Raw genomic sequence first — 21,026 nt, 5'->3', positions numbered from 1 at the left:
GCCTTGTCTGCTTTCACTTTAAACTCATTATCTTGTCTAATTCTCTCTCCTCCATTATTCCCTCATCCCTTTAAGCAGCCTAATTAAAAGCTTTCTTTTTTTCCCCCATTAATATTTATTTATTTATTCTGCATTTCTACATGAAACTGCCTCACCCTGCGTGAAATCTAAATTAAAGATTTTTTTCTTCTATGATCTAACTGAAGGGATTCCTCTGCTGTGGACTCAAAGCCATGGATGAAGAGAGAAACTTTTTTCACTCGTCCCGATATCGGCTCTCGCCTGTGAGAGCGGTGGCTAATGTGTTATATGGTGTCAAATACAAACAGTTTATCTACTCCACTTAATGCTGTTTAGAGGAGATTAACGCTGAAACTCTAGCGACACCCGTATTAAATATAAAGAAAACTGTAAACAAATATAAAATGAAGACATGTAATTATAATTACTTGTGCTCTCAGAACTGCAATTCACACTTTATGTTAATTGGACCCATCATGGTCTGATTTCTCTCTGGCCTTGGTTTTATTTGGTTTATATGAGTGTGTCTGTAATAACAGTTTAAAGCCGTTCCGTGGGGAGATTATCAGACCATGCTACAGCGATGGACATTATCGCTCCACGACATGCATCACTTCTTCTCTGCTCATTTTTTCTCAGAATGGCTGCCGGGGAGCTAAACCAAGAGAGCTTTGCCATGCGGGCTGCGTTCGTGCGTGCACGTTTTGGAGTGCGTGCATCCATGTGGGCAAACGTGTGGTTTGTTTTTGCTTGGGTCTCTCTGTGGGTGCGATTGAGAGCATGTGTGCAAGAGTGCATGTGCCCGGAGTACTCGTATGTGGTTTTTGAGGGTGTGTGTGCATGCATGTAGAATGACATTTAGCAAAATGTGGCAGCGAGAGAGGAAACATCTGACTCATAATTGAAGTGCCGTGAAAGAAATATGATCATGAATCTGTATCAGGCTTACGTGCTCAGCTTTAAACCGGCAGCAGCAGCAGCAGCACGAGGCAGCGCGCCCAGCATTCCTCGTACCTTACCACCCTGAAGGCTGATTACAATGCTCGAAATGATACTCCACAGAGATGACAGAGGAAAACACGGCACATTCACTGCAAGCAATCCTCATGACAAAATCGATAAGCCGTAGCGCTCTCATCTCCATCAAAGGGAGAATCGCAGGATGAATGCAGTAGTGCCTCCCTGATTCAACCACACCAGTCATCTCGGTGTCCTGGAGGACGAAGTAGCACCACTTCTCCGTCTCCATCCTGCTCTTCACATGTGGAGCTCTACAAACAGCAACCTGAGGCAGATGGCTCTTTTAGGGACGGGGCTGGTGATATCCTTCGTTTTTTCTTGCCATGAAAAGGCCAACCGAACCTCAGTGGCCACAAATCTTGACTTGTTGTGACACCTATAGTTGCACGCTATATGAGACTGGGCTTTCATTTGAAGAAGTTAAAGGGTTTAACAGGTGAAACTACCCAATACAAAATAACAAAGAGAAATTATCTCTGATGTTGTTAATTGTCCCCTGACCCTCAGGTTTATTAAATAACCCCTTTGGTTACGTAGCTCAATCATCTCTGTCATTTACCTCCTCTGTTCTACAGGAACATGTAAACACATCAGCCTCAATGAGTCACACTGTTACACCGCTCAACAAGTTCCTTTATTAGGATCGTGTTGGTCAGTGGAGTTTATTTGAATCTGTGCTGCCTACACCATCCTGCTGCATTAAACACTCAACAGCTCAACAAATGTATGTTGACGTGAAGTGAGACTACGGACTGTTAACATAACAAACAGCACAATTATCATTTGAAAAATTAAAGTGGAATAAAATTAATTACACCCAAACATTTGATAATTATACATTCTTAGCTCTGCCACTTCAGCACTTACAAGGGTGTCGCTGCTACAGGCTTATTAGACTCATAAGAGCATTATCAGGTTGCTAATGCTAACTAATGTTGACACTTTATACCCGCTCTAAGACCGACACGAACTCTGAAAAATAGGCATAAAATTAGGTCCAGACTTTTTCCGGACTTTTCCTTTCACATATAAAGAATGCAGCAGGAGATTGTGACAAGAGGAAAATGTCCAAAACATTTAGGTGAGGGATGGCATCTGGGTAGAGCACGCAGGAGGCAGGACCTGACGTGCAAATCCTACTCTGTAAATCCCGTGTTTTTGTTTACAGCACGTCAGCATCGGTTCTTGATTTCAAAAGCTCTCAAATCTCTTTGTCTTCTCAAATTGACATCTTTGTAGGCATCTTCTACGTGTGCTGTGCCTCTTTTTCATCCTGACATGTTTGTATTCTTTGTGTTGTTTTTTTCATCGTGTCATCTTCAACTCGCTCGCTCACCTGAATTTCCCTGCTCTGTTTTCACATGAGCTCACTCTGGTATTTTTCCGGAACTTTTGCCGGTGCTGGGTGGAGCAACTGACAGTAGTGCATGTTTGAAAGTAGCTTAAAAAATTGCACCACCTGTGCTGCTGCTACTACACAAATAGTTTGTTTTTAGTATAACCTTCTTGTGGCTACAGTGGCCACTGTTCAGCAAATGCCACACAGGGACACATTAATCTGCAACTGAAAATAGTTCCCAACAAATTATTCAAGATTCTGTACTTTTTTTGCCCTACGGGGACAAAAGTAATATTTACCTCATGTTAAATGCTTGCTAAAACTTACAGTGCTTAGCTGTTTTAAGGAAATTGCACAAGCTTTTAAAAGAACAAATTCAAGTTTACATTTCTAACCTGATTTTAAACATCTGCAGGATCCCCTTGGAAGGAACCAATAGCCTTTGGGCAAAGTGCCACTGGCAAGGTAGGGAAGTCTGCAAGCACCGAGAAGCAGACTTACAAATTGGTTTAGGTCTCGTCGGGGGATTTGTTTCGACAGTTACAAACATGTAGAATAACCTAAGCAGTATCCTTATTTGCCAACAGCTCACGGTGAAAAACAAATGCAAACAACAACAACAGGAAGATTTCAGTTTGTAGTCGGCACAGAACCACTCTAAATGTGTGAGGAGGGAAATCGGCTGTGTCAAAGAGATGGATGGAAAAGGTACAAAGCTTGGGTAGTGTGCTAACAAACTCCATTTTGTGTTGCTGCAGCTGTTTCCATGGAGCTTGCTCTCCCTCTCTTTTTGCTCACTCTCTTCCTCTGCCTCTCCACTCGCTTTCGTCTCTCTCTCTCTCTCTCTCTCTCTCTCTCTCTCACACACACACACACACACACACACACACACACACACACACACACACACACCCACACACCGTGTCTGAAAGAGGATTCAGCTGTGTGAGTCAATCTTCAACCAACCGCAACTGGGAGAGAGAACCCCTCGTCCTCTCAGACAGACTTTTCTCCTCTCCTCCATCTCTCCAGCATCGCGCCCATCTCATCATCTTTTTTTTTTCTTCCCAGCCTCATTACAATAATTTCTTAATTTATTCTAAACCCCAGTCACAACAACAAACCCACATTCCGCACACTCAATTACCGTGTTTTTGATACAGCATCACATCAACAAGACGCACAGGAACCAGTCCATGTATTTACAGTGCTGTGTTTCCACCCCCTTGTGTCTTATTTGGAGAGCATGTGGCAATCAGTAGTGCTCATTACGACAAGCTGCCCTACAAAGATGGCCCAGAAAAATGTCCTTGAAGGAAGAGGTGAAGGAAGAAAGAAGAGAGAGAACGAAGGGATGCTTACCGAGGACTCCGACGCGGTAGTTGAGAGTGATAACAATGACATTCCCGTAGCTGGCCAGGACGCTCCCATCGATCATGTTGCCCGTCCCCTCCATGTAGGATCCTCCGTGGATGTAGACCATCACGGGCTTGGCACCGGTGTCTCGTATGTCTGCAAGAGCGGCCATCATTAACACATTCACATTGCCGTCCGCCTACTCCGATCAAAGGGTCAGCTCAGATTCAGATACAGCACATACAAACACATGGTGGCCACACACAAAACGGGGCTGACTGTCCCCTCCCAGATACCAGCTATAAGGACACAATGCACTGGTCTACTGTTGGAAGAATGTGGAAGCAGTACTCCATCCTATCTGCTCTTTGAGAAACAATTTCCACTCGAGATGTTAGAGTTCGGCCCCATTAGAATAATTTGCCGTCTCGGCTGAAAACGCTGCTTGTCGTTTACCTCACATAAACCAAACTATTAGGGCTGTGTTTGGTTTTGTGTCGCCTTCCAGGAGACAGACCCACTTCCCAATATAGACACGCAGGAAGCCATTAGGGAGAATAAAGAGAAAGGTACCCTGACACATCTCCTAACCACGGAGAAGTCTAATCTGGCTTGACAGTGATAGGGAAAACGCGCTGGCTAATTACACAATGCTACCATGCGCCTCCGTTTTTTTTGTGGTAAGCAGGCCTATCTCTTTGCAACAATTTATTTGCACGGCCCTGCTCAGTATTGCAGTCGGTTAAGTTTGTGCTTCAGTATCTGCAAAAGGTTGTTTATTTTATTCCAGGACCAAGGCTTGATACCCAGCTGGAATGACACTCCAGCCAGATAAAGCACATCCAGAGGTAGAGGGAAGAAAAAAGCCTCTGTCTGAGGAATAGACTGAATTACTGACTGGCTAGCTCGAGCAGGGAGACAAGACAAGAAACTCTCTCTCATTTTCACTCCTGCTCCCCCCGCGTTCTCCGCAGCTTCTCGCCTTCCCCTCCCTCACTTTGTATCGCTTTCACTCACAGACTCTCCCCTGTCTTACTCCCTGTTTCCCTCCCGCCTTCCCTCCATCTCTGTCCAACTCTCTGTCTCTCTCTCTCTCTCTTTATTTATTTTTTTTCCTTCTCCCCTAAGCCCTGAGAATGGTGAAAATGAGAGGGAGAGCGGGTTGGGGAGGGCAAAGAGAGAGGAAGACAGAGGGAGAGAGACACAAAGACAGACCGGAAGGAAAGAAGGAAGGAAAGAAGGAAGAAAGGAAGAGAAAATAATGCGACGGGCTCGGATTTAAAAGGGTGGTATTGTATTCTGGTTGCTATAGTGACTGAGAGCCAAAATTCAAAGTCCTAAAGAACAGCTAATCGTGGACTACATCCTGCACAGCTCCAATCTGCATCCATCTGCAGGCTGCACTCATCGTTATGCACCCCATCACATTAGCACCGAGGACAACTACTTAAATGCATTTTGTAGAGACACGGTTTTTCCGTAACCTTATAGCAGAGCTCAGCCGTGATTCACACTTTTTTTTTCCTTCGTTTTTTCATTATTCCCTCGGTTATTCATGGCCCTGTTACGTTTAAAAGCAAAGCAATAACTTGTACATGATGTGGCCTTATTTATGGCTTTCTTTATCTCGCTGGTATCTGAGAAGGCTACACAGTGAAATGTAATTTATGGCTGACACTTCTCTATGCACACACACACACACACACACACACTTATCTTAGACAGGAGGAGGAGGGTATGCATGGGGTGAGAAAGCATGGATGGTACATTCAGAGAAGGAAAGGGCATTTCTTTTTGGGGAAGGGGGTAGAGGGAGAATAACAGTAAAATGATATCCTTCACAAGCTCAAACAAATGGGCCACAGATACAGAGAGAATGGCAAAGAGGAAGAAGGAAGAGGGGGCAGAAATAAGAAAAAGAGATTAGTCATGTCAGTGTTATCAGTCACCTCTTTTGTTGATTCACATCGAGTCTCCATGACAACAGTTAAATCCCTCTGGGAGAGTGTTACAAGACATTGAAGCTCCACTTGTTCTAATCTATTTATTGACTTGATCTGATAGGGGGGGTGTCACACAGATGTGATATACAGTTCTCACTGACGCTGATGTGTGTAAATATGCATGCAACAGATCCCAATTGGACTTTTGGTGTGTTTTACAGTGAGAAATAGTCTTCATTTCTGGATGGATCCACATCTGGGCTGCAGCGCAGCATAACTTAAGAGGCAATGAGGTGAGTAGCTCTTCTTAACCAATCAGATCAGAGCTTTTTCAGTCGCTGCGGATGGGCTAATCTAGCCAAACAGGTGACTAAGCTGCTAACTTAGCTACTTCTCCGGGGGGCAAACATATTGTTACATCAACACACATGTTCACATGTTCATAGCATCGTAAAAGCAGCACAGAGCTCTGTGCTAGAAAAGAAACAGAGACATGTTTATTAATGCACATAAAAGAATATCTGAAATAGAACTCCATGCACCGTAAACTGAAAACAAAAAGACAAATAAACTCATGTTCTGGAGATGAACAAAACAAAACCAGTGCATGGTAGAAATGTAGATGAAGGCTGATGTGCAGTGAAGAGTGAGCTGAACGGAAACATAATTTATGCACAGTAGCACATCCTTCTCTCAGATATTTCTCTCACCAGAGAAGTGAGAACATGCAGCATCTACTATACCGTGACACACACTCACACACTCCAGCACAAACTCTACAATAAAAAAAAAAATTGTACAACAGTGGAAAAAATTAATTTCAAATTGCCCCTAAATGAATAAATAACCACAGGTTTTCCGTTGGCTGCACTTCAGTCCAGCTCCAGTCAAACCTAAATACACAGAGCAAGAATTCTAGCAGGACCAGAGGAACACAACCTTTCATAGGTGCATCACAGCGGCTCAGGACTGATTGGAGTATCAGTGGGAGGTATAACTCAGGCCTGAGCTGAGCCTCTAAGTGTTGCTGCTGCAGGTGAAACCCACCAGGAGGGCAAGGAGTACTCAGCCCCTCTCCTCCTCCATCATATTTTCCCTCTCTTGCCTACACCTCCACCTTTTTGTCCTTTGCCTCTCACTCCTCTCCAAACAGTCCGTCATATATCTGACGTTAAGCGCCCCCCACAACCGTCCTTGACACTCCGGAGTGGGACAGGACAAAGGCAAACGGAGATAAGTGTCAGTGGCATTCACTGTGTCAACACTTGGTGAAACATGTTGGCTGTCAGCGGCTATCAGTGAGGTCTGAGGTGGAGGGGAACGGGTGGCAATGTCCTGATGTGGCAGGACATGACATGCACCCGACTGTGCTGCTTGTGTCAGGCCAAGCTTCTCGCTTCATTCATGACAAGTCCATTACTGGCCATTTTCATGTCGCGTATATAGTTTATCTGGGGAGCCTTTTACAAAAGAGGCAGTGTAATTAAACTGAATTGTGCTATAGTACAAGTCGGTGACACTATTCTGAACGTCTGCTTTATATTCCCTTCAATGGAATCAAACGTGTGTGACTATAGGTTCTTATTTTTTTATAGCATAGGTCTTTCATGCTGCAGCCATACTACTACGTTATCATTTTAAAATGCATCAGCTCTGCTACGAATACACCTGGCGTCCACAAAAAATGGAGAAGTTTGGAATCGCTGCTTCTACTTTAGCTTAAAAACTCCAGAGCAGTTTTAGTCTGGACGGGATGTAACGGAGATGTTTGGAAACATTTAGGTAATAGGTAGAGAATCGCAACAGCTTGCTGATACGGTCTGTTCGGTCAGACGTAGCTTTCGGTGATTCGTCAAGCTCCTATCATATGACCACTTCTGGAGGATAAAACCTTGGGCTACCAATGTAGAACACGCCATGTATAATCAATTCTACCCCTGTTTGTCTTTGCTAACAGCTGTTGTGCAGTTACATTCTGGATTTTACAATGATATAACTGCTTACATGTGTAGGATACGAGCTATTATTCAGGTCTGCACATTGTTGTTGGGATTGGAACGATGAAACGTGCACCTTTACGGTCTTAGCATGTTCACCACAACACCGGACCTGAGATGTGTCCTAACATCTGAACACATCCCTGGAAGAACTGTGGATCTTGATATCGCCGCGGTAAATGTAATGGGAAGAATGACCTTTCTGGGAAGGTGCTGTCTTGCTCCCAAGGTGTTTGTGAGCTAAATATGATGTTGGCAGCAGTGCAGAAAGAGGGCAGTGTGTGTATACTGTATATGTAGGAGGATAGAGAGAAAAGAGACAAGGATAGACTTCGGATGAGTAAAGCCTACAAGTCTATTAGACAAAGCCCCCCTACGGCTGGTCTGGACCTGGTTGAGAGGAGAAAGCTGTAGAGTGCTGTCATCCTTAAGACTCAAAGAAAGCTTTTTGCTCCCTGAGTGAAACAGGACTAAGTCTCAAGTCTTTCAGGGAAACCTGCTGTCCTTGGTGTTTGCTACAACAACTGGCAATATAATGTAAAAAACACTGAAGGGTTAACGGCCGCACACCAATAAACACAGTAAATAATCAGGATATGAAATAAAAACCTAAAGAAATGCTGTGGCGTTGGATAAGGAAAAGGTGCCACAGTGAACTAATTCAAAACCCATCTCCAATCTTTTCCAAAGCAGCATTTTTGCACGTTTTTGTCGTCGCAATTATTTTGTGCCACTCAAGTGGAAAGGACAGAGACAGAAATAAAAAAAAAATATATATATATGACAGGAGCAGTCGGGCTCTGGCATTCTCTGAAATGATGCTGTCGTAGATCGGCCATTAGCAGCAACGCTTATCTTGGAAAGGAGCTGAGCAGCAATATTCCAAATATCCCAACGTAAATGGGCGTCAAGGGGCAAGGGTTCCTCAACGCCGCCACATCAGAGATAATAGGATAGTGGCAGAAAGGGAGGAATGGTGTGTGACTTTCCCCCGCTGTCGATCCACCACTCTCCAGGCTGCCTGAGTCGAGCCGAGGCTTTTGCTGGAAAGGGATCCAGTAGGGGCCTCTGCGATGGAATTAATGGTAATACCCAGGCAGGTGGAGCTCAGCTCTGCTCCCTGGCACAGCAGCGATGGAGAGCTTCTCTGGGGGTGGGGGTATGTGTGTGTGTTGTCTTCCTCAGTGCTTGCTCCCCGGGCTTGGAAGTAAGCATTGTTTGGTGTGTGCATGCTTGACTGAATGAATGGAAGTGTGGGTCTACATGTCTGAGTGTGTGCACACTCATGCTGGGTGGAAGCATTCCTCCTGATTAGAGCTAGAGTATGGAAGAGCCAAATGACAGACACACACATCTATTTTTCATCAGTGGGAGAGGGCTGAGGCAGCAGTGGTGCGATACACTCCAGAGGTGGAGTGGGGACGGCTGCCTCTCTCTGCCTGACACCGGGCGCAGGGGCTCAGCACCGCGTTCCACCTCGGAGATTTCGCTCCTCCAGCCTCACTTCCTCTAGTTACATTCCCGCCTTTATCTAACAACAGCAGGTAGGTGATTGAAAGCTTGTGCTCCCTTTAACAGTGCAATAACAGCCTCTGTAAAATCCAGTCTTGATTGTGTGCCACAGCAACTTGGTCTACATGCTGGAGGGAGTGGTGCATAGAATTTGAATGTCGTTTGGGGGAGCCAGGGATTGAACTGTTGCTCAGACAGAAGGGGGGACACAAAGGGGAAGACAGCAAGACACGGAGAGACCGATAGAAAGAAACGAAAGAGGCAGAGCCTCAGGGGCAGCAATGGTAGGGGGGTTGTTTGTTGTTTTAAAAGGTCCTTATATTCTCATTATATATTTTGCTTATCTCCCTGTCTCAGCAGAATGTTTCCTTTTTTGTGTGGTTCCACTGCGTTTTTTAGATTATAAATACATGTATTACTATTCCCTTACAAAATGTTACTTACATTTCTTTGGCAATGTAAGAAATATAACTGATTGGAATAAGAATTTAAGAGCGTGTCTGGAGGGTTATATGAGGGAGTGGGGCTGCTCAAATATGGTGGAGGAAAGGAGGAAAATTAGCACAGGATGGACAGACTGCCAACTGAGACAGCATGGTAATGCTGGGATGAACAGCCTGAGCGATGGAGGGGGTTAGACGGAGAAGCCAGACAGCAACTCTCTGAACTGAATGAGAATATGTGGATAAGAGGTGCATGAGCTGAGTGAGAGTGGGAGTTCTGCTTGTGTTCTGATTCTACTTGCCTTCAACTTGAATACAAAATTCTTGACTGGTAACATCAAAGTACAGTTACTACAGAAAAAGAGATTGCTGATACCTGCAGTAATAGTGTAGCCACTTGTGAGGGCAGTGGTATGTAAGACAGCTTACAAGGACTTTGTGGTTTGTGTGGTGTGGGCCACTTAACCATCCTTCAGTGAGGAAAGTCCTGATTTCACAGAGGCTGCAGTTTTCTTTGGGGAGAATTACGCAAAAACAGTGTTTCTGTGTCCCTGAACATTAGTTTCATATGTCAGGCCATGAGGATGAGAAACAGACACATGCACCAGAACAATGACACTCGTCTGGATCATGTTTAGGGATTGATGGCCAACTCTGTCACACATGCATTAGCGACAGTGCAGTGGCAGAGATTCTGCTGGGACCGTATTGTGCTGCTACGGTGATGCTCTGTAAATAGCATTAGTTGCGCTCAGTGAAGAATAGACTTGTCACTTTTTCTGTGAGACCAGTCTTGCACAACAGCTTGGAGACCAAGCCACTGTGTACGCACGGAAAGACTTGCCAGACAAAGGGATTGGCACTTGTCAGCAATTCTGAACAGATTTAGGGCGACATACACTGACACATGCAGCCTTTTCTAGAAGGAAGGCAAACATACACTCACACATGTGTATGTATATGCACAGTAAGGCCGGAGACTGAAGGCAATTTGGCTTCAGTTGGAACAGCTTGCCCTGGGCTTGAATGAGGAAACACCTGTGTGTCAAAATGGTGCCAAAGCAACGCTTCCTGTGATCAAGGCCAGCATGAGGCTTCTTTCTGAGACAAGCCCACTGGAAAGGAGAAAGGAGAAAGGAGCTTCCCTACGAACCCTCACACATCTGGAGAGAACCCTGGCCAGGCGGCTTCTGCTGGGTTTAAAATCCAACGCAAGACCTGCTGCAGAGCTCTTATTCACTGTGCCAACATTCAAGACAAATAAATAAAAGGATACAGCAATTTGGTGTGACATCTCAGTTTTCCTGTCAAATAGAGCGTCCGCCCGTATGCCCTAAGCATGTGCTAAGTCCAAAACAGTTTCTCCCCTGACATACGGTTCAATTTTTTTAACCAAATGCACACATAATAAGCCAAAACCCATTCCCTCCATAGGAAGCATACAGAGAATATACTGAGGGCTTTAGCCTAATACCCTGGATCATGCTTGCATCACCTGGCCTTTGGTGGCGAGGGAAGACAGGGGGGGGTGAATATCTGAGGTACAATTTAGATTCAGACACTAAAGCCGTTTCTGTTGCAGCACAAGGATCGTCTATCATTCTAATCTCGGCAGAGATCCACCCTGAACCAGGAATATCCCAAGATAAATATGGAAAGTGAACAATGCGATTGCTGAGCAGCAACTTCCCATTTTCTACACCTCTCGCCTCTAATCCTCTCCAACAGCACTCCTGAACTGCCGCTCCTCATCTAAATCTGCTGGCAGACCTGGTGAACAGTCAGATATTACACTGCTGCTTCACTTTCTCATTATCGCCACCAATACGGCTGAGGGGCCACACCTTAAGAAGGGGCTCTCACGACCGCTTCTGCCCTGGTAATAACAGTTGCTCCAGTCAAAGCGTGAGATATTAAAATGACCCAACCCGGACTTGGTTATCTAGACAGCTCCCAGATCACATCTGACTTCTGAGCCAAATACTCATCACTTGAATTTCGATGCTTGGAAATAGGAGACCTCACATTCACTCACACTCACACTCTCTGCATTTGCTCAAAGACTATCCTACACAATGTAATGTGGCATGGATGATTGATGATTGCATTTGCAATTAGAAACAAAACAAAAATAAAATAAAATAAAATAAAATAAAATAAAATAAAATAAAATAAAATAAAATAAAATAAAATAAAATAAAATAAAATAAAATAAAATAAAATAAAGATAAAAGATAACAGTGACGTTTCTAGAAAAAAAAAAATCATGCACCATCTCTGTTCACCATGGAAAGTACCTTCGTCTTCATCACCGTCGTTATCCGATAAATCCTCGCCCTGTTTTTTTGCATGGGCCCCTGTTATTGAAGCAGGGAGAGACATAGAGAGGCACAGGGAAATTCAAAATAACATGTTTGTTAACACAGAGACGGGAAATGAAGCAATTCATTAGAAAAAAAACAGCATTTTAGAGCACATGTGAATAATAACAATCTTAATTCAAATACACAATATCCATTAATATGTCATATTCAGACATATAATTACAAAAAAATACATTTTGAAAAAGCTCTTCACTGGGTGACAAAAATGAAAATACATCTGATTTCAGTTAATAAAATAAGCTCCCTTGTCATCATAGCATATCTGGAGCAGAGTCATACACCACTGGCATCTTCAGAAAAAAACCTCTAATTTATCAAACCCTCTGGATTCAGACCGATATGTTTAGAATAGCTGCAGAAAAGAATAGCTACTGTTCAGCACATTATTTTAACCGTATTTTTGAAATGACTTTGCGAGCAGTGTTTCAGTGTGTTTTAAACAACACTTTAGAGACTTTCTATTCTTCCTGGAATATGCACCTAACATCAATTTCCTAACTTACCGCCATAAAAGGCAAATAAAAGGATAATACGAGAAAGTGTGGTTACTGCCAAGCTGAAGCACATAAAACTCACAACGCAAAAGAACGTTGGAAGAAGAGGTTTTGAAGGAACAGGCTCTGAACTGCAAGCGGAAACATGTGTAGAGCTGCAACTTCCCCAGAGGTGGCGAGATTTGAATAAATCACAAGATTGCATGTATCATGTATACTCGGTGATGTGTGCAGATACTTCAGCTTGTCTCTTTTCCCTAAACAGCAGGTAATGTGCTGTTGTCCTCGTGCTACATGATAATATGAAAATCTGGCCCCCCAGGGCAGCTACACATCATGTACAAGTACAATGTACAAGACCTATCTTGACCTGCAACTTACGCAGTGGTATTTAGAAGTGGTTAGTGTGATATCCTTGTATAACCGCGCTTACTGCTTGCTAGCAGCATGGCCTAGGGCTATCAGTGACAGTTAGCTGGTCTGTATCACTCGATCCATAGATAATCCATCATCCTCTGACAAAATTTAACAGAACTGTGGTGGTTTTGTAGAAATTTATAATTTGGGGCGATCCCCTGACCTTTCGTATAACACCAGTCAGTTCTGATTTTTCTCTAGAGCAATGCTTAATACAGTATAGCCTAATGTTTCTGGTGACCTTGGATTTTTCCTTTCATGCAATCACTAGGCCAGTATGAATGCAAATTATTATCAAGGTTTAATGAGCTGATTGTCATGGAATTTACTCAAACAAGATGAGATGTCTAGAATGCCCAGCAAAGATGATGATTTATAGCAAAGGGAAGCCTGATCCTTGCTGGGGACAAACCATTTTTTAAATTAAGCATTTATCGTTTAAAGGAAAAGAGCGGAGCTGCTTTTCACACAGCATATGCCATGCACTTCATGGGTGTTGTTTAAGTTGTCATCCACAAACTAAATAGATCATAAGACAATGCATCCGAATCTGGTTGACCTGAATAAACAGGTTCATTGATTCTGTCCACTTTTTTCCTATCACAAAGACTATAATCTACTTTTTTCAGCCTGAGAACCATTACATTAGTTGTAGAGGTTCATGGTCCCCAGTGGAAGATTCAACAAGGCCCGAACCTTTTCATCACTGCGAGTCAATCACAGATCCAGTTTGTCCTGAAGAAGGAGCACTGCCTAGGGGGTGTATTATAACCTTGTGTCTTGCAAACTTAACAATCTCTTGGCACAAAAATGTTGTATCACTCTGTCAGAGATAAGCCACAGCTTGTTGTGGAATGCAGTGCTAAAAATGGAGGCGGACTTTACATTTTTTTGCTAGCGCAAAAGGTTCTGTGGTTGTTACTTGCTGATGCAATCAAAGTTCATGTAAAAAAGGAATCCCTCGACAACATAAAGTTCAAAAAATTGTCTATAATTGGCTAAATGGCAATCAGTTACTATATTAGTATTTTTCTAACATTCTCAAAATAGTAGACCTCGGTCATGTGGACAGTGGAGGGTAGATTGATGATATTTTTGAGTTTTTTATTCATTACTGGATATTCTGACTGAGAACAACCCTGGTTAAAACCACACATGTGGCTGTGTTGCTAACGGCTGGTTGTTTCATGTACCAGAGAGGTGAAGAAAAATTATTTAGCAAGGCCAGTTTGGGTAAAAGATGAAAGGGCATTAAGGCTTATCAGATCCATTGCACTGTGGTTTATGAAGGTTTTTACAACTCTGGGTGGTTATCATGGCCAGAGGATCATTTTTGTGGGAGCCTTTTGTGTCGGCACAGTGAGGATGCTAACAAAGTGATCTCATTGAAGTGAATGAGGGCTCTCCGTTTTTTCACGCAGTGCTGAAATCAGTCTGAAAATGGCCTTTGTCTTAGAGTTTGGCAGGCATAGCACTCCAAAGCTGAACATAGCAGCACTGCATCAGTCATGATCATCGTATCTCTCATGTAGGCTTCATGGCCGCTATGGCATTCTGTACTGTAGCGCCAAAGATTTTTTCTTTAGCCCAGAATACTTCTCCATTTTGATCATTTTGTCACTAGTAACTGAATGTCCGTAAGATAATTTTGTTCAGGTGACCATATGTGTAGCCCACATGCATCATGGGGAAATCCATTAGCAGAATAACAGACAGGGCGTAAACACCCGCTTCAACAGCACCTTCTTTATGTCTTGTTACAGATTACAGTAATTCTGGTATCGACTGTGCTGTTGACATGTTAAAACAATGAGGTTATTGAGTGATAGTGCCTCAGACAGGCGAAGATTGGATGGCAGGTGTCGACAGGGAAGCTCTGTCACTTTGAATTGTGTTGTTGGTGAGCCTGTATGTCAAGCGCTGGATCTATAATAGGAACCGCAAACATGCGACATCTGCAGTGACTCAGCAGGCAAGCCTATATTTGACCTTGGATCTTTCAAAGTGATGCTGCAGTGAGAGAGTGTGACATGAAAATAAAACTACAATGAAGTGATGAGTTCCCTCTTGCATATAGCCGGCCTCCAGGAGTCGACATTTGCATTGCTTCAAAAAACAGGTGGCATCCAGAATAACAGCTATTATTCATGTTTCTTGACAAGCAAAATAGAAACCTGTCACATTTATCAAATCAGGTTCAAAGGAACCACGTTTGATGGGCTTACTTCTTACATAAGATGTATTGAATTTTAACATTTCAACAGGAGGAAATAGCAAATAAAAGAAAGTCTAGTGGTTTCCTGTAGAGTCTTACATGAATAAACCTGAGCGTGCACACCTACATATGTTTACACGCACATACACTCACACACACATGCATACAGATAAAGACTCTAGGGACTTCCTGAAGGAATCCACAATTCACTCATTACATTGTGGAAGTGCTGAATGTTAGCTGGCTTTCCTTTGCTAGAAAAAGGTTCTCTGACAATAGATGGGACTTGGAGTTAAATATCAGAAAGGTCAGAATGTGGAAAGGGACTTAGTGAAATGTGAAATGTTGCAGCCTTGACAATTTAGAGCAGTTATATTCAGTCACTAATACTCAGGTGGCCATTTTCCTCTTTCAGAGTGCATGGATCTGTTTCTCCCCCAGTCTTTCGTCCCTCTGTGTCTTTCTCTCTCTGTCTATCTCCATCTCTGCCAATCTGTCTCTCATTGTAGAGGTTAAGGAACAGCTTGGGAGGGACACATAAGAGAGAATGATGGAGAATGCAGCTAAAAGGTTAAGGAGGCTGTAATCCCGCAGTAAAGGACAGCCAAAACCCACACTGCGCTTCAGCTGTTCACAAAAGAAAAGAAAAAAAGAAAAAACACAAATAAAAGGCAGCCAATTGTGTTTTTGCCTGTCTACAGCTCAATAATGGAAAGAGACATGTTTAAAAAAGACCACAGGCTTCAAACCAGGGTCCCTTACCTCTACTCTGGAATCCTAATGAACAATTTATTCCCCATATTAAAACAAACAGCTTTAGCTGCACAAATATCTTGCCAAACAATCAAGACTCACCCGGCCTTAAAGGGATAGTTCACCCAGAAATGAAAAAAGCACTCATTATCTACTCACCACTATGCCGATGGAAGGGTGGGTGAAGTGTTTGAGTCCACAAAACACTTAAGGAGTCTCAGGGGTAAACAGTGGTAGAGCAGTATCCAATACAACTGAAGTAACTGGTGACCAAAGCTTCAGACGTAATAAAACAACAGAAAAAACATAACATGCCTCCATACTACTCGTGTGGTGTCATCCAAGTGTCCGTAAGCCCCACAGTGTTTTTAGCCTAAATGTCCACTGATAGCTTCCGACAAGGTGCGTTTAGGGACAGTTGGGTAGCTTAGCCACTTCTGGGGGACTTTTAGGCTTAGAACACTCTGTAAATGACGCCGTTTCGAGTCGAATATGAATGTCATGTCATGCGGACACTTGGATGACACCACACGAGCAGTATGGAGGCTTGTTTCTGTTGTTTTATTACGTCTGAAGAAGGACTCACCATTGACCTCAATTATATTGGATTCTGCTCTAACACTGTTTACCCCTGAGACTCCTAAAGTGTTTTGTGGACTCAAACACTTCACCCACCCCTCAATCGGCATCGTGGTGAGTGGATAATGAGTGCATTTCTAGTTGTGGGTGAACTATCCCTTTAAGCTTCTTAAGCATCTGTCAGACAAAACTGTTATTTAAAATGAAGCGCTGCACCACAGATGAATATGCATTATTATTATGATATATATTATGATATTAGACTAGCAGTGCTAAGAGCAATGTTTTCATTAGATGGTCCCCATTTTATTTACCTCCTGCAGAGGGCACAAAAGGGCATGACATGACTCTGCTAATTCTATATTTGGTGGCAATAAAAATTTAAGAACTATAACAAAGTGCCAATAAACTCAATTTATATTTATATTAAAAGTTGAGATGTTAAGGACACAAGCAATAACATCAAGTATGAAATACTGAATACAAATTATTACTTGTTTTCAATACAACTCCACAGGGAACCTTTAACCTTGTCATCCCTGCCAAATGCACTGACAAGTGTGTGATTATAAATTCACTGTGTGGAAAAGCAGTGTTGAAAATCCCCCAATACCAAATATAATACATTACCAATTATTTACCAAATATGTCACACTGAATTTTAAGAAAATGTGCATAGCTATACATATTATGGTGCAGCACACGGGGTGTGAATAACACTAGCTTAAGAAGCTATGGTCTAAATTGTTTCCTATCAAGGGCCATTGGAATTTGTACATCTAACAAAGGCCATAATAAAATCCCATCTAACTCTCTAATGTGATGTCTGGAACTGCTTTGCTTTAGCGAGGCATCTGATGTCAGATGGTAGTGATGATGATAATGCTACTTGAAGCTATTTCAAGCCTTGCTAAACTTGCCATCTTGCCCAAACAATTACTCAATTTTGTTAGTGCAGCACTTGGCTTGCAAAGACAACTTTGTTCGGTGCAAGCAGCAACAAGTCACCTACATAATTTCTCCTTCTGAATAGGGGTATTAGCTTTTTAGATATGACCTCCCTCACCACAACACTTACTTGTATAATATTGTTAGTGTCATAATGTGATCTGGTGAAAGTGGCTTGTTGGGCACACAAAGTCCGCCATTGAGTGTTAACGTATTCTAAGTGCGTTTTACCTTGTAACTCATCCAGTATAATTTTTTCTGCATGTAATGACACTTTTTCATCACTGTGAGGACATCCCCACAAACTAGGCACACTGGCACAACATTTAATATCTACTTTTCTTCTCTTGACTGCTGTGATGTTTGTCGGCAACAACACAAAACAGCTACATTTGTGAATCGTTCACCCTCTGACTGTGACTTTGTCTAATTTTCTGTTTTCTTTTATTGGAGATAGATGAGATTTATTTTTGTGTGTCTTAATTAGTTTTTTTAATTTATTTATGAATTGTCTTTCACACAGGGATGAAAATGTATCATGGGCCCTATATGACCTGGAGGCTTGAGGTTCCCCACCACTCGTCTAAACTAACAACAGATACTAAATGCAACAAATTGTGTTTTCCCCTTTAAATGGACTCCACAGGCTGTGTTCTCTATTCCTTTTTCATTTGGCATAAACAAAGAACAGCACAGAGATATTGAGCCTTGGAGTGACTGTGGAAGCTGGACAGCACAGGAGCAGGAGACTTCTGAATAGAAACTTCCTGCTTCGGTCAGGTCTTGCATCTCAACTCAGTGTGGCTGGCTGAACGAAGCCTTCGCTCACTGGTGTGATCACTGACCCAGATAAATGATCGTAGAAGATCACAGAGGTCATTTTCAATCCAACAAAGGCGGATATCTGCTCTGTTTTCAAATTGTACAAGCCAATATTTGCGCTTGTCTTCTTGGAAAGTTTTAGCCCTGTCTGCTTGGCGTACGGATTTCCTGGGCAGCACTCAGGGAGTAGCCCCTCCTTCCCCGAGGCTGGGTTGAGCCAGCCAACCAACGGGATTATCATGGTGCGTTACTGTCTGCCATAGGCCCAGACACAGTCTAACCGGGATTGGGGCTCTTTCACTGTTTTCACAGCTCTAGCATCTGGAGGTCATCTGGTAGGAGGAAAAAATGGCCGATGTTTCTGCTGGGGTAGTTAATCTACAGGTTTGGCAACTGATCGGGCTGTTCACTACTGGCACTAAGATGCATAACACATGGCAGCCGGCTGCCTGTGAGGGCTGCCTAGAAATGATAGTTGAGTGATCCAAATCAAGCCAAAACGTACAACAGATTTTGCTGCACTTATCCCAAATTGACTCATGATGAGGGATGAATTTAGAAGTCACGAAGGTGGATCTCAGAGCATCTCTCTGAAGGAGGGCTATTCAGAGAGACCCGTGTAAAAGACTCAAAGGACAGGTTTTACAAGAGGGTTACAAGCAGTCAAAGTGACGTGCTGTAAAACCCTGTAGAAAAAAAAACGTGCATAATATATAAACAGGCAGCATGCGGCACAGTGAGTGCGGTTTATCACCAGAATTCTGCCTCGGTGAGGATCTCATCCAAAGCATGTGATTTTATAGACCTCTTTTAAAGTTTGTCAATCAATTTAAAACTGGAAAACTAAAGATAACGATTGACCTCCTCCAGATTTGTCCTCACAAAATTGACCCATCTCAAGCCAATCTAGCCCTCTAGTTTAGCTGTGTCCCAGCACATCATTACCCCTTTTTACTCCATTCACTCTGAATCCGAGCAGAGAAAAATGACAGAGTGATATAACCAGGGCTCCAGTGTCTCCAACCTGTCACTGCTCTGTGCCATGTGTGTGCGCTACAATGCCACTCCTGACAGAGCAGGGCACTATGGTGCTGACTATTGCACATTAGATTGCCTCCATCCTGGACATCTTGGACATGCAGTGTTGCACTAGTCTACCAAATTTCCTTTTCATCATTACCAAACTGTCTGAGCAAACTGAACTGCTGTGTCAATTTGGCACTGCCAAAATTAGCCGCACAGCAACAGCAGCACTAAATAAATAACAACCAACCAGACAAAAACAGGAAGCAATGGAAGCATTTAGTCTTGAATCTTTTTTAATTAGTCTGTTTTCGGTCTCTTGTCACGACACTACTGGTTTAATTTCTGTTAGGCTTTGCTCTCGTTAAATAGAAGAAAATTAACCATATCTTTGATATCAGTGCATCAAGTGGTTTCCCTGCATAATGCTCTGTGGATGCTAATAGCACAGTATCTATAGGAGAGACATCCTCAGTTGTAAGATTATAATTAATCCTTTAAAAGCTAATTGCCACTCTTCTAACTTGAAGATTGTCTTCTATTTTCACACATACGCTACTCTGTACTCATCATTACATAGTCCTACTATGATTTTAAACTCCTTGCATCATAAAGAACCGGAATCTAACAAAGATCATGTGTCATGTATTTCATCAATGATTGCTTTTTTCTCACTAAGTCAGCTTCACCACTGCAGCAAAGGTGCATCACACTGGGTAAGAGGGCTATTTACTCTGCTCATGTCACTACTGCATACTGTTGCTTGGCAACAATCACACAGCCATTTCATCAAGAGTCAAATACCATATATTTTTTAAATGAATCGGTCTTTCCTCCAGCGGAACCATATTCATAGAGATACAGATTGTAAAATTGGTAGTGGAGATGTTATTTATACTGAATATGAACAGTGTGTATGACTGCATTATATATATGTATGTATATATATATATATATACATACATATATATGTGCTTTGTACATTTCTAGAGTAGAAAACATAGACCCCCTTCAATATTTATAACTAATGGAACAGATCTGACTATGGAAATCACACAAATTAAAATCTCTAATGAGGGAACTAATGAACTGTTTCCCAATTCGCTCTGAATTTGTCACACAAGACTTGAGCTTCCTTGTTAGGAACATTTAAACAAAACCAAAGTGTACTTCAGAGGTTATTTTCTACATTGCCTAAAAAGGACAAATTATGCATCATTTGCACCGCTAATTCAACATAAGCCAAGATTAGTAGAAGCAGTTTGAAAAAAAAGGTGCAACAGAAATCGTTTCCATGGAGAATGAAAATTACAACCTTTGTGTTTATGCCAACAAAGTAACTATGCAACAATCACCTCTCTGCACAATTATGTGTCACAAAACCAACATATGAAACTTATGATAAACCATTTTCTCATTACCAAACATGGGGAAGATAATTGAAAAATTGAAAAAGTGGAAGGGGAATATTAAAGAGATATCTCTGTGTATATTCCACAACTGGGACTAATTCAGAAGCAGAAGTGCCTGGAGGGCCAGTCTGTCTCTCACAAAATTGGTTTACGAAAGCAGAATGTGCAGAGCGCACAGAGTGAGGCCAAAAGCTGCCTCCATGCCTCCGTGGAAATCAACAGCAGAGGTCTTTCAGCTGAAACTGAATCTTTACTGTGGAGTGAGATATGCTCAGGATCACAGTCTTTAGGCTACTCGGAAAATCCTCAAGTGCCTTCAGGCGGGTTCGCAAAATTAGCCCTCCGTTG

General features: G+C 42.6%; 1 protein-coding gene across 2 annotated transcripts in view; it reads right to left on the bottom strand.

Moving 5' to 3' along the window:
- nlgn3a (neuroligin 3a) overlaps positions 1–21,026 on the bottom strand; it is a 121,313-nt gene that overhangs the window by 72,707 nt on the left and 27,580 nt on the right. Inside the window, exons 4-5 of one of the 2 annotated variants that reach the window (XM_035161933.2) lie at positions 11,929–11,988; positions 3,743–3,892 (exon numbers count right to left, since the gene is read on the bottom strand). In XM_035161933.2, coding sequence (XP_035017824.1) covers positions 3,743–3,892; positions 11,929–11,988 — 210 coding nt within the window. The remainder of the gene's footprint in view (positions 1–3,742; positions 3,893–11,928; positions 11,989–21,026) is intronic. The other variant, XM_047340655.1, reaches the window with a different exon arrangement.

This window comes from Hippoglossus stenolepis, chromosome 7 (genome assembly GCF_022539355.2).
Source record: "Hippoglossus stenolepis isolate QCI-W04-F060 chromosome 7, HSTE1.2, whole genome shotgun sequence".
Classification (NCBI taxonomy): Eukaryota; Metazoa; Chordata; class Actinopteri; order Pleuronectiformes; family Pleuronectidae; genus Hippoglossus; species Hippoglossus stenolepis.
The sequence above is the reverse complement of the archived record's forward strand: the minus strand, read 5'-3'. Positions and strand labels throughout refer to the sequence as shown.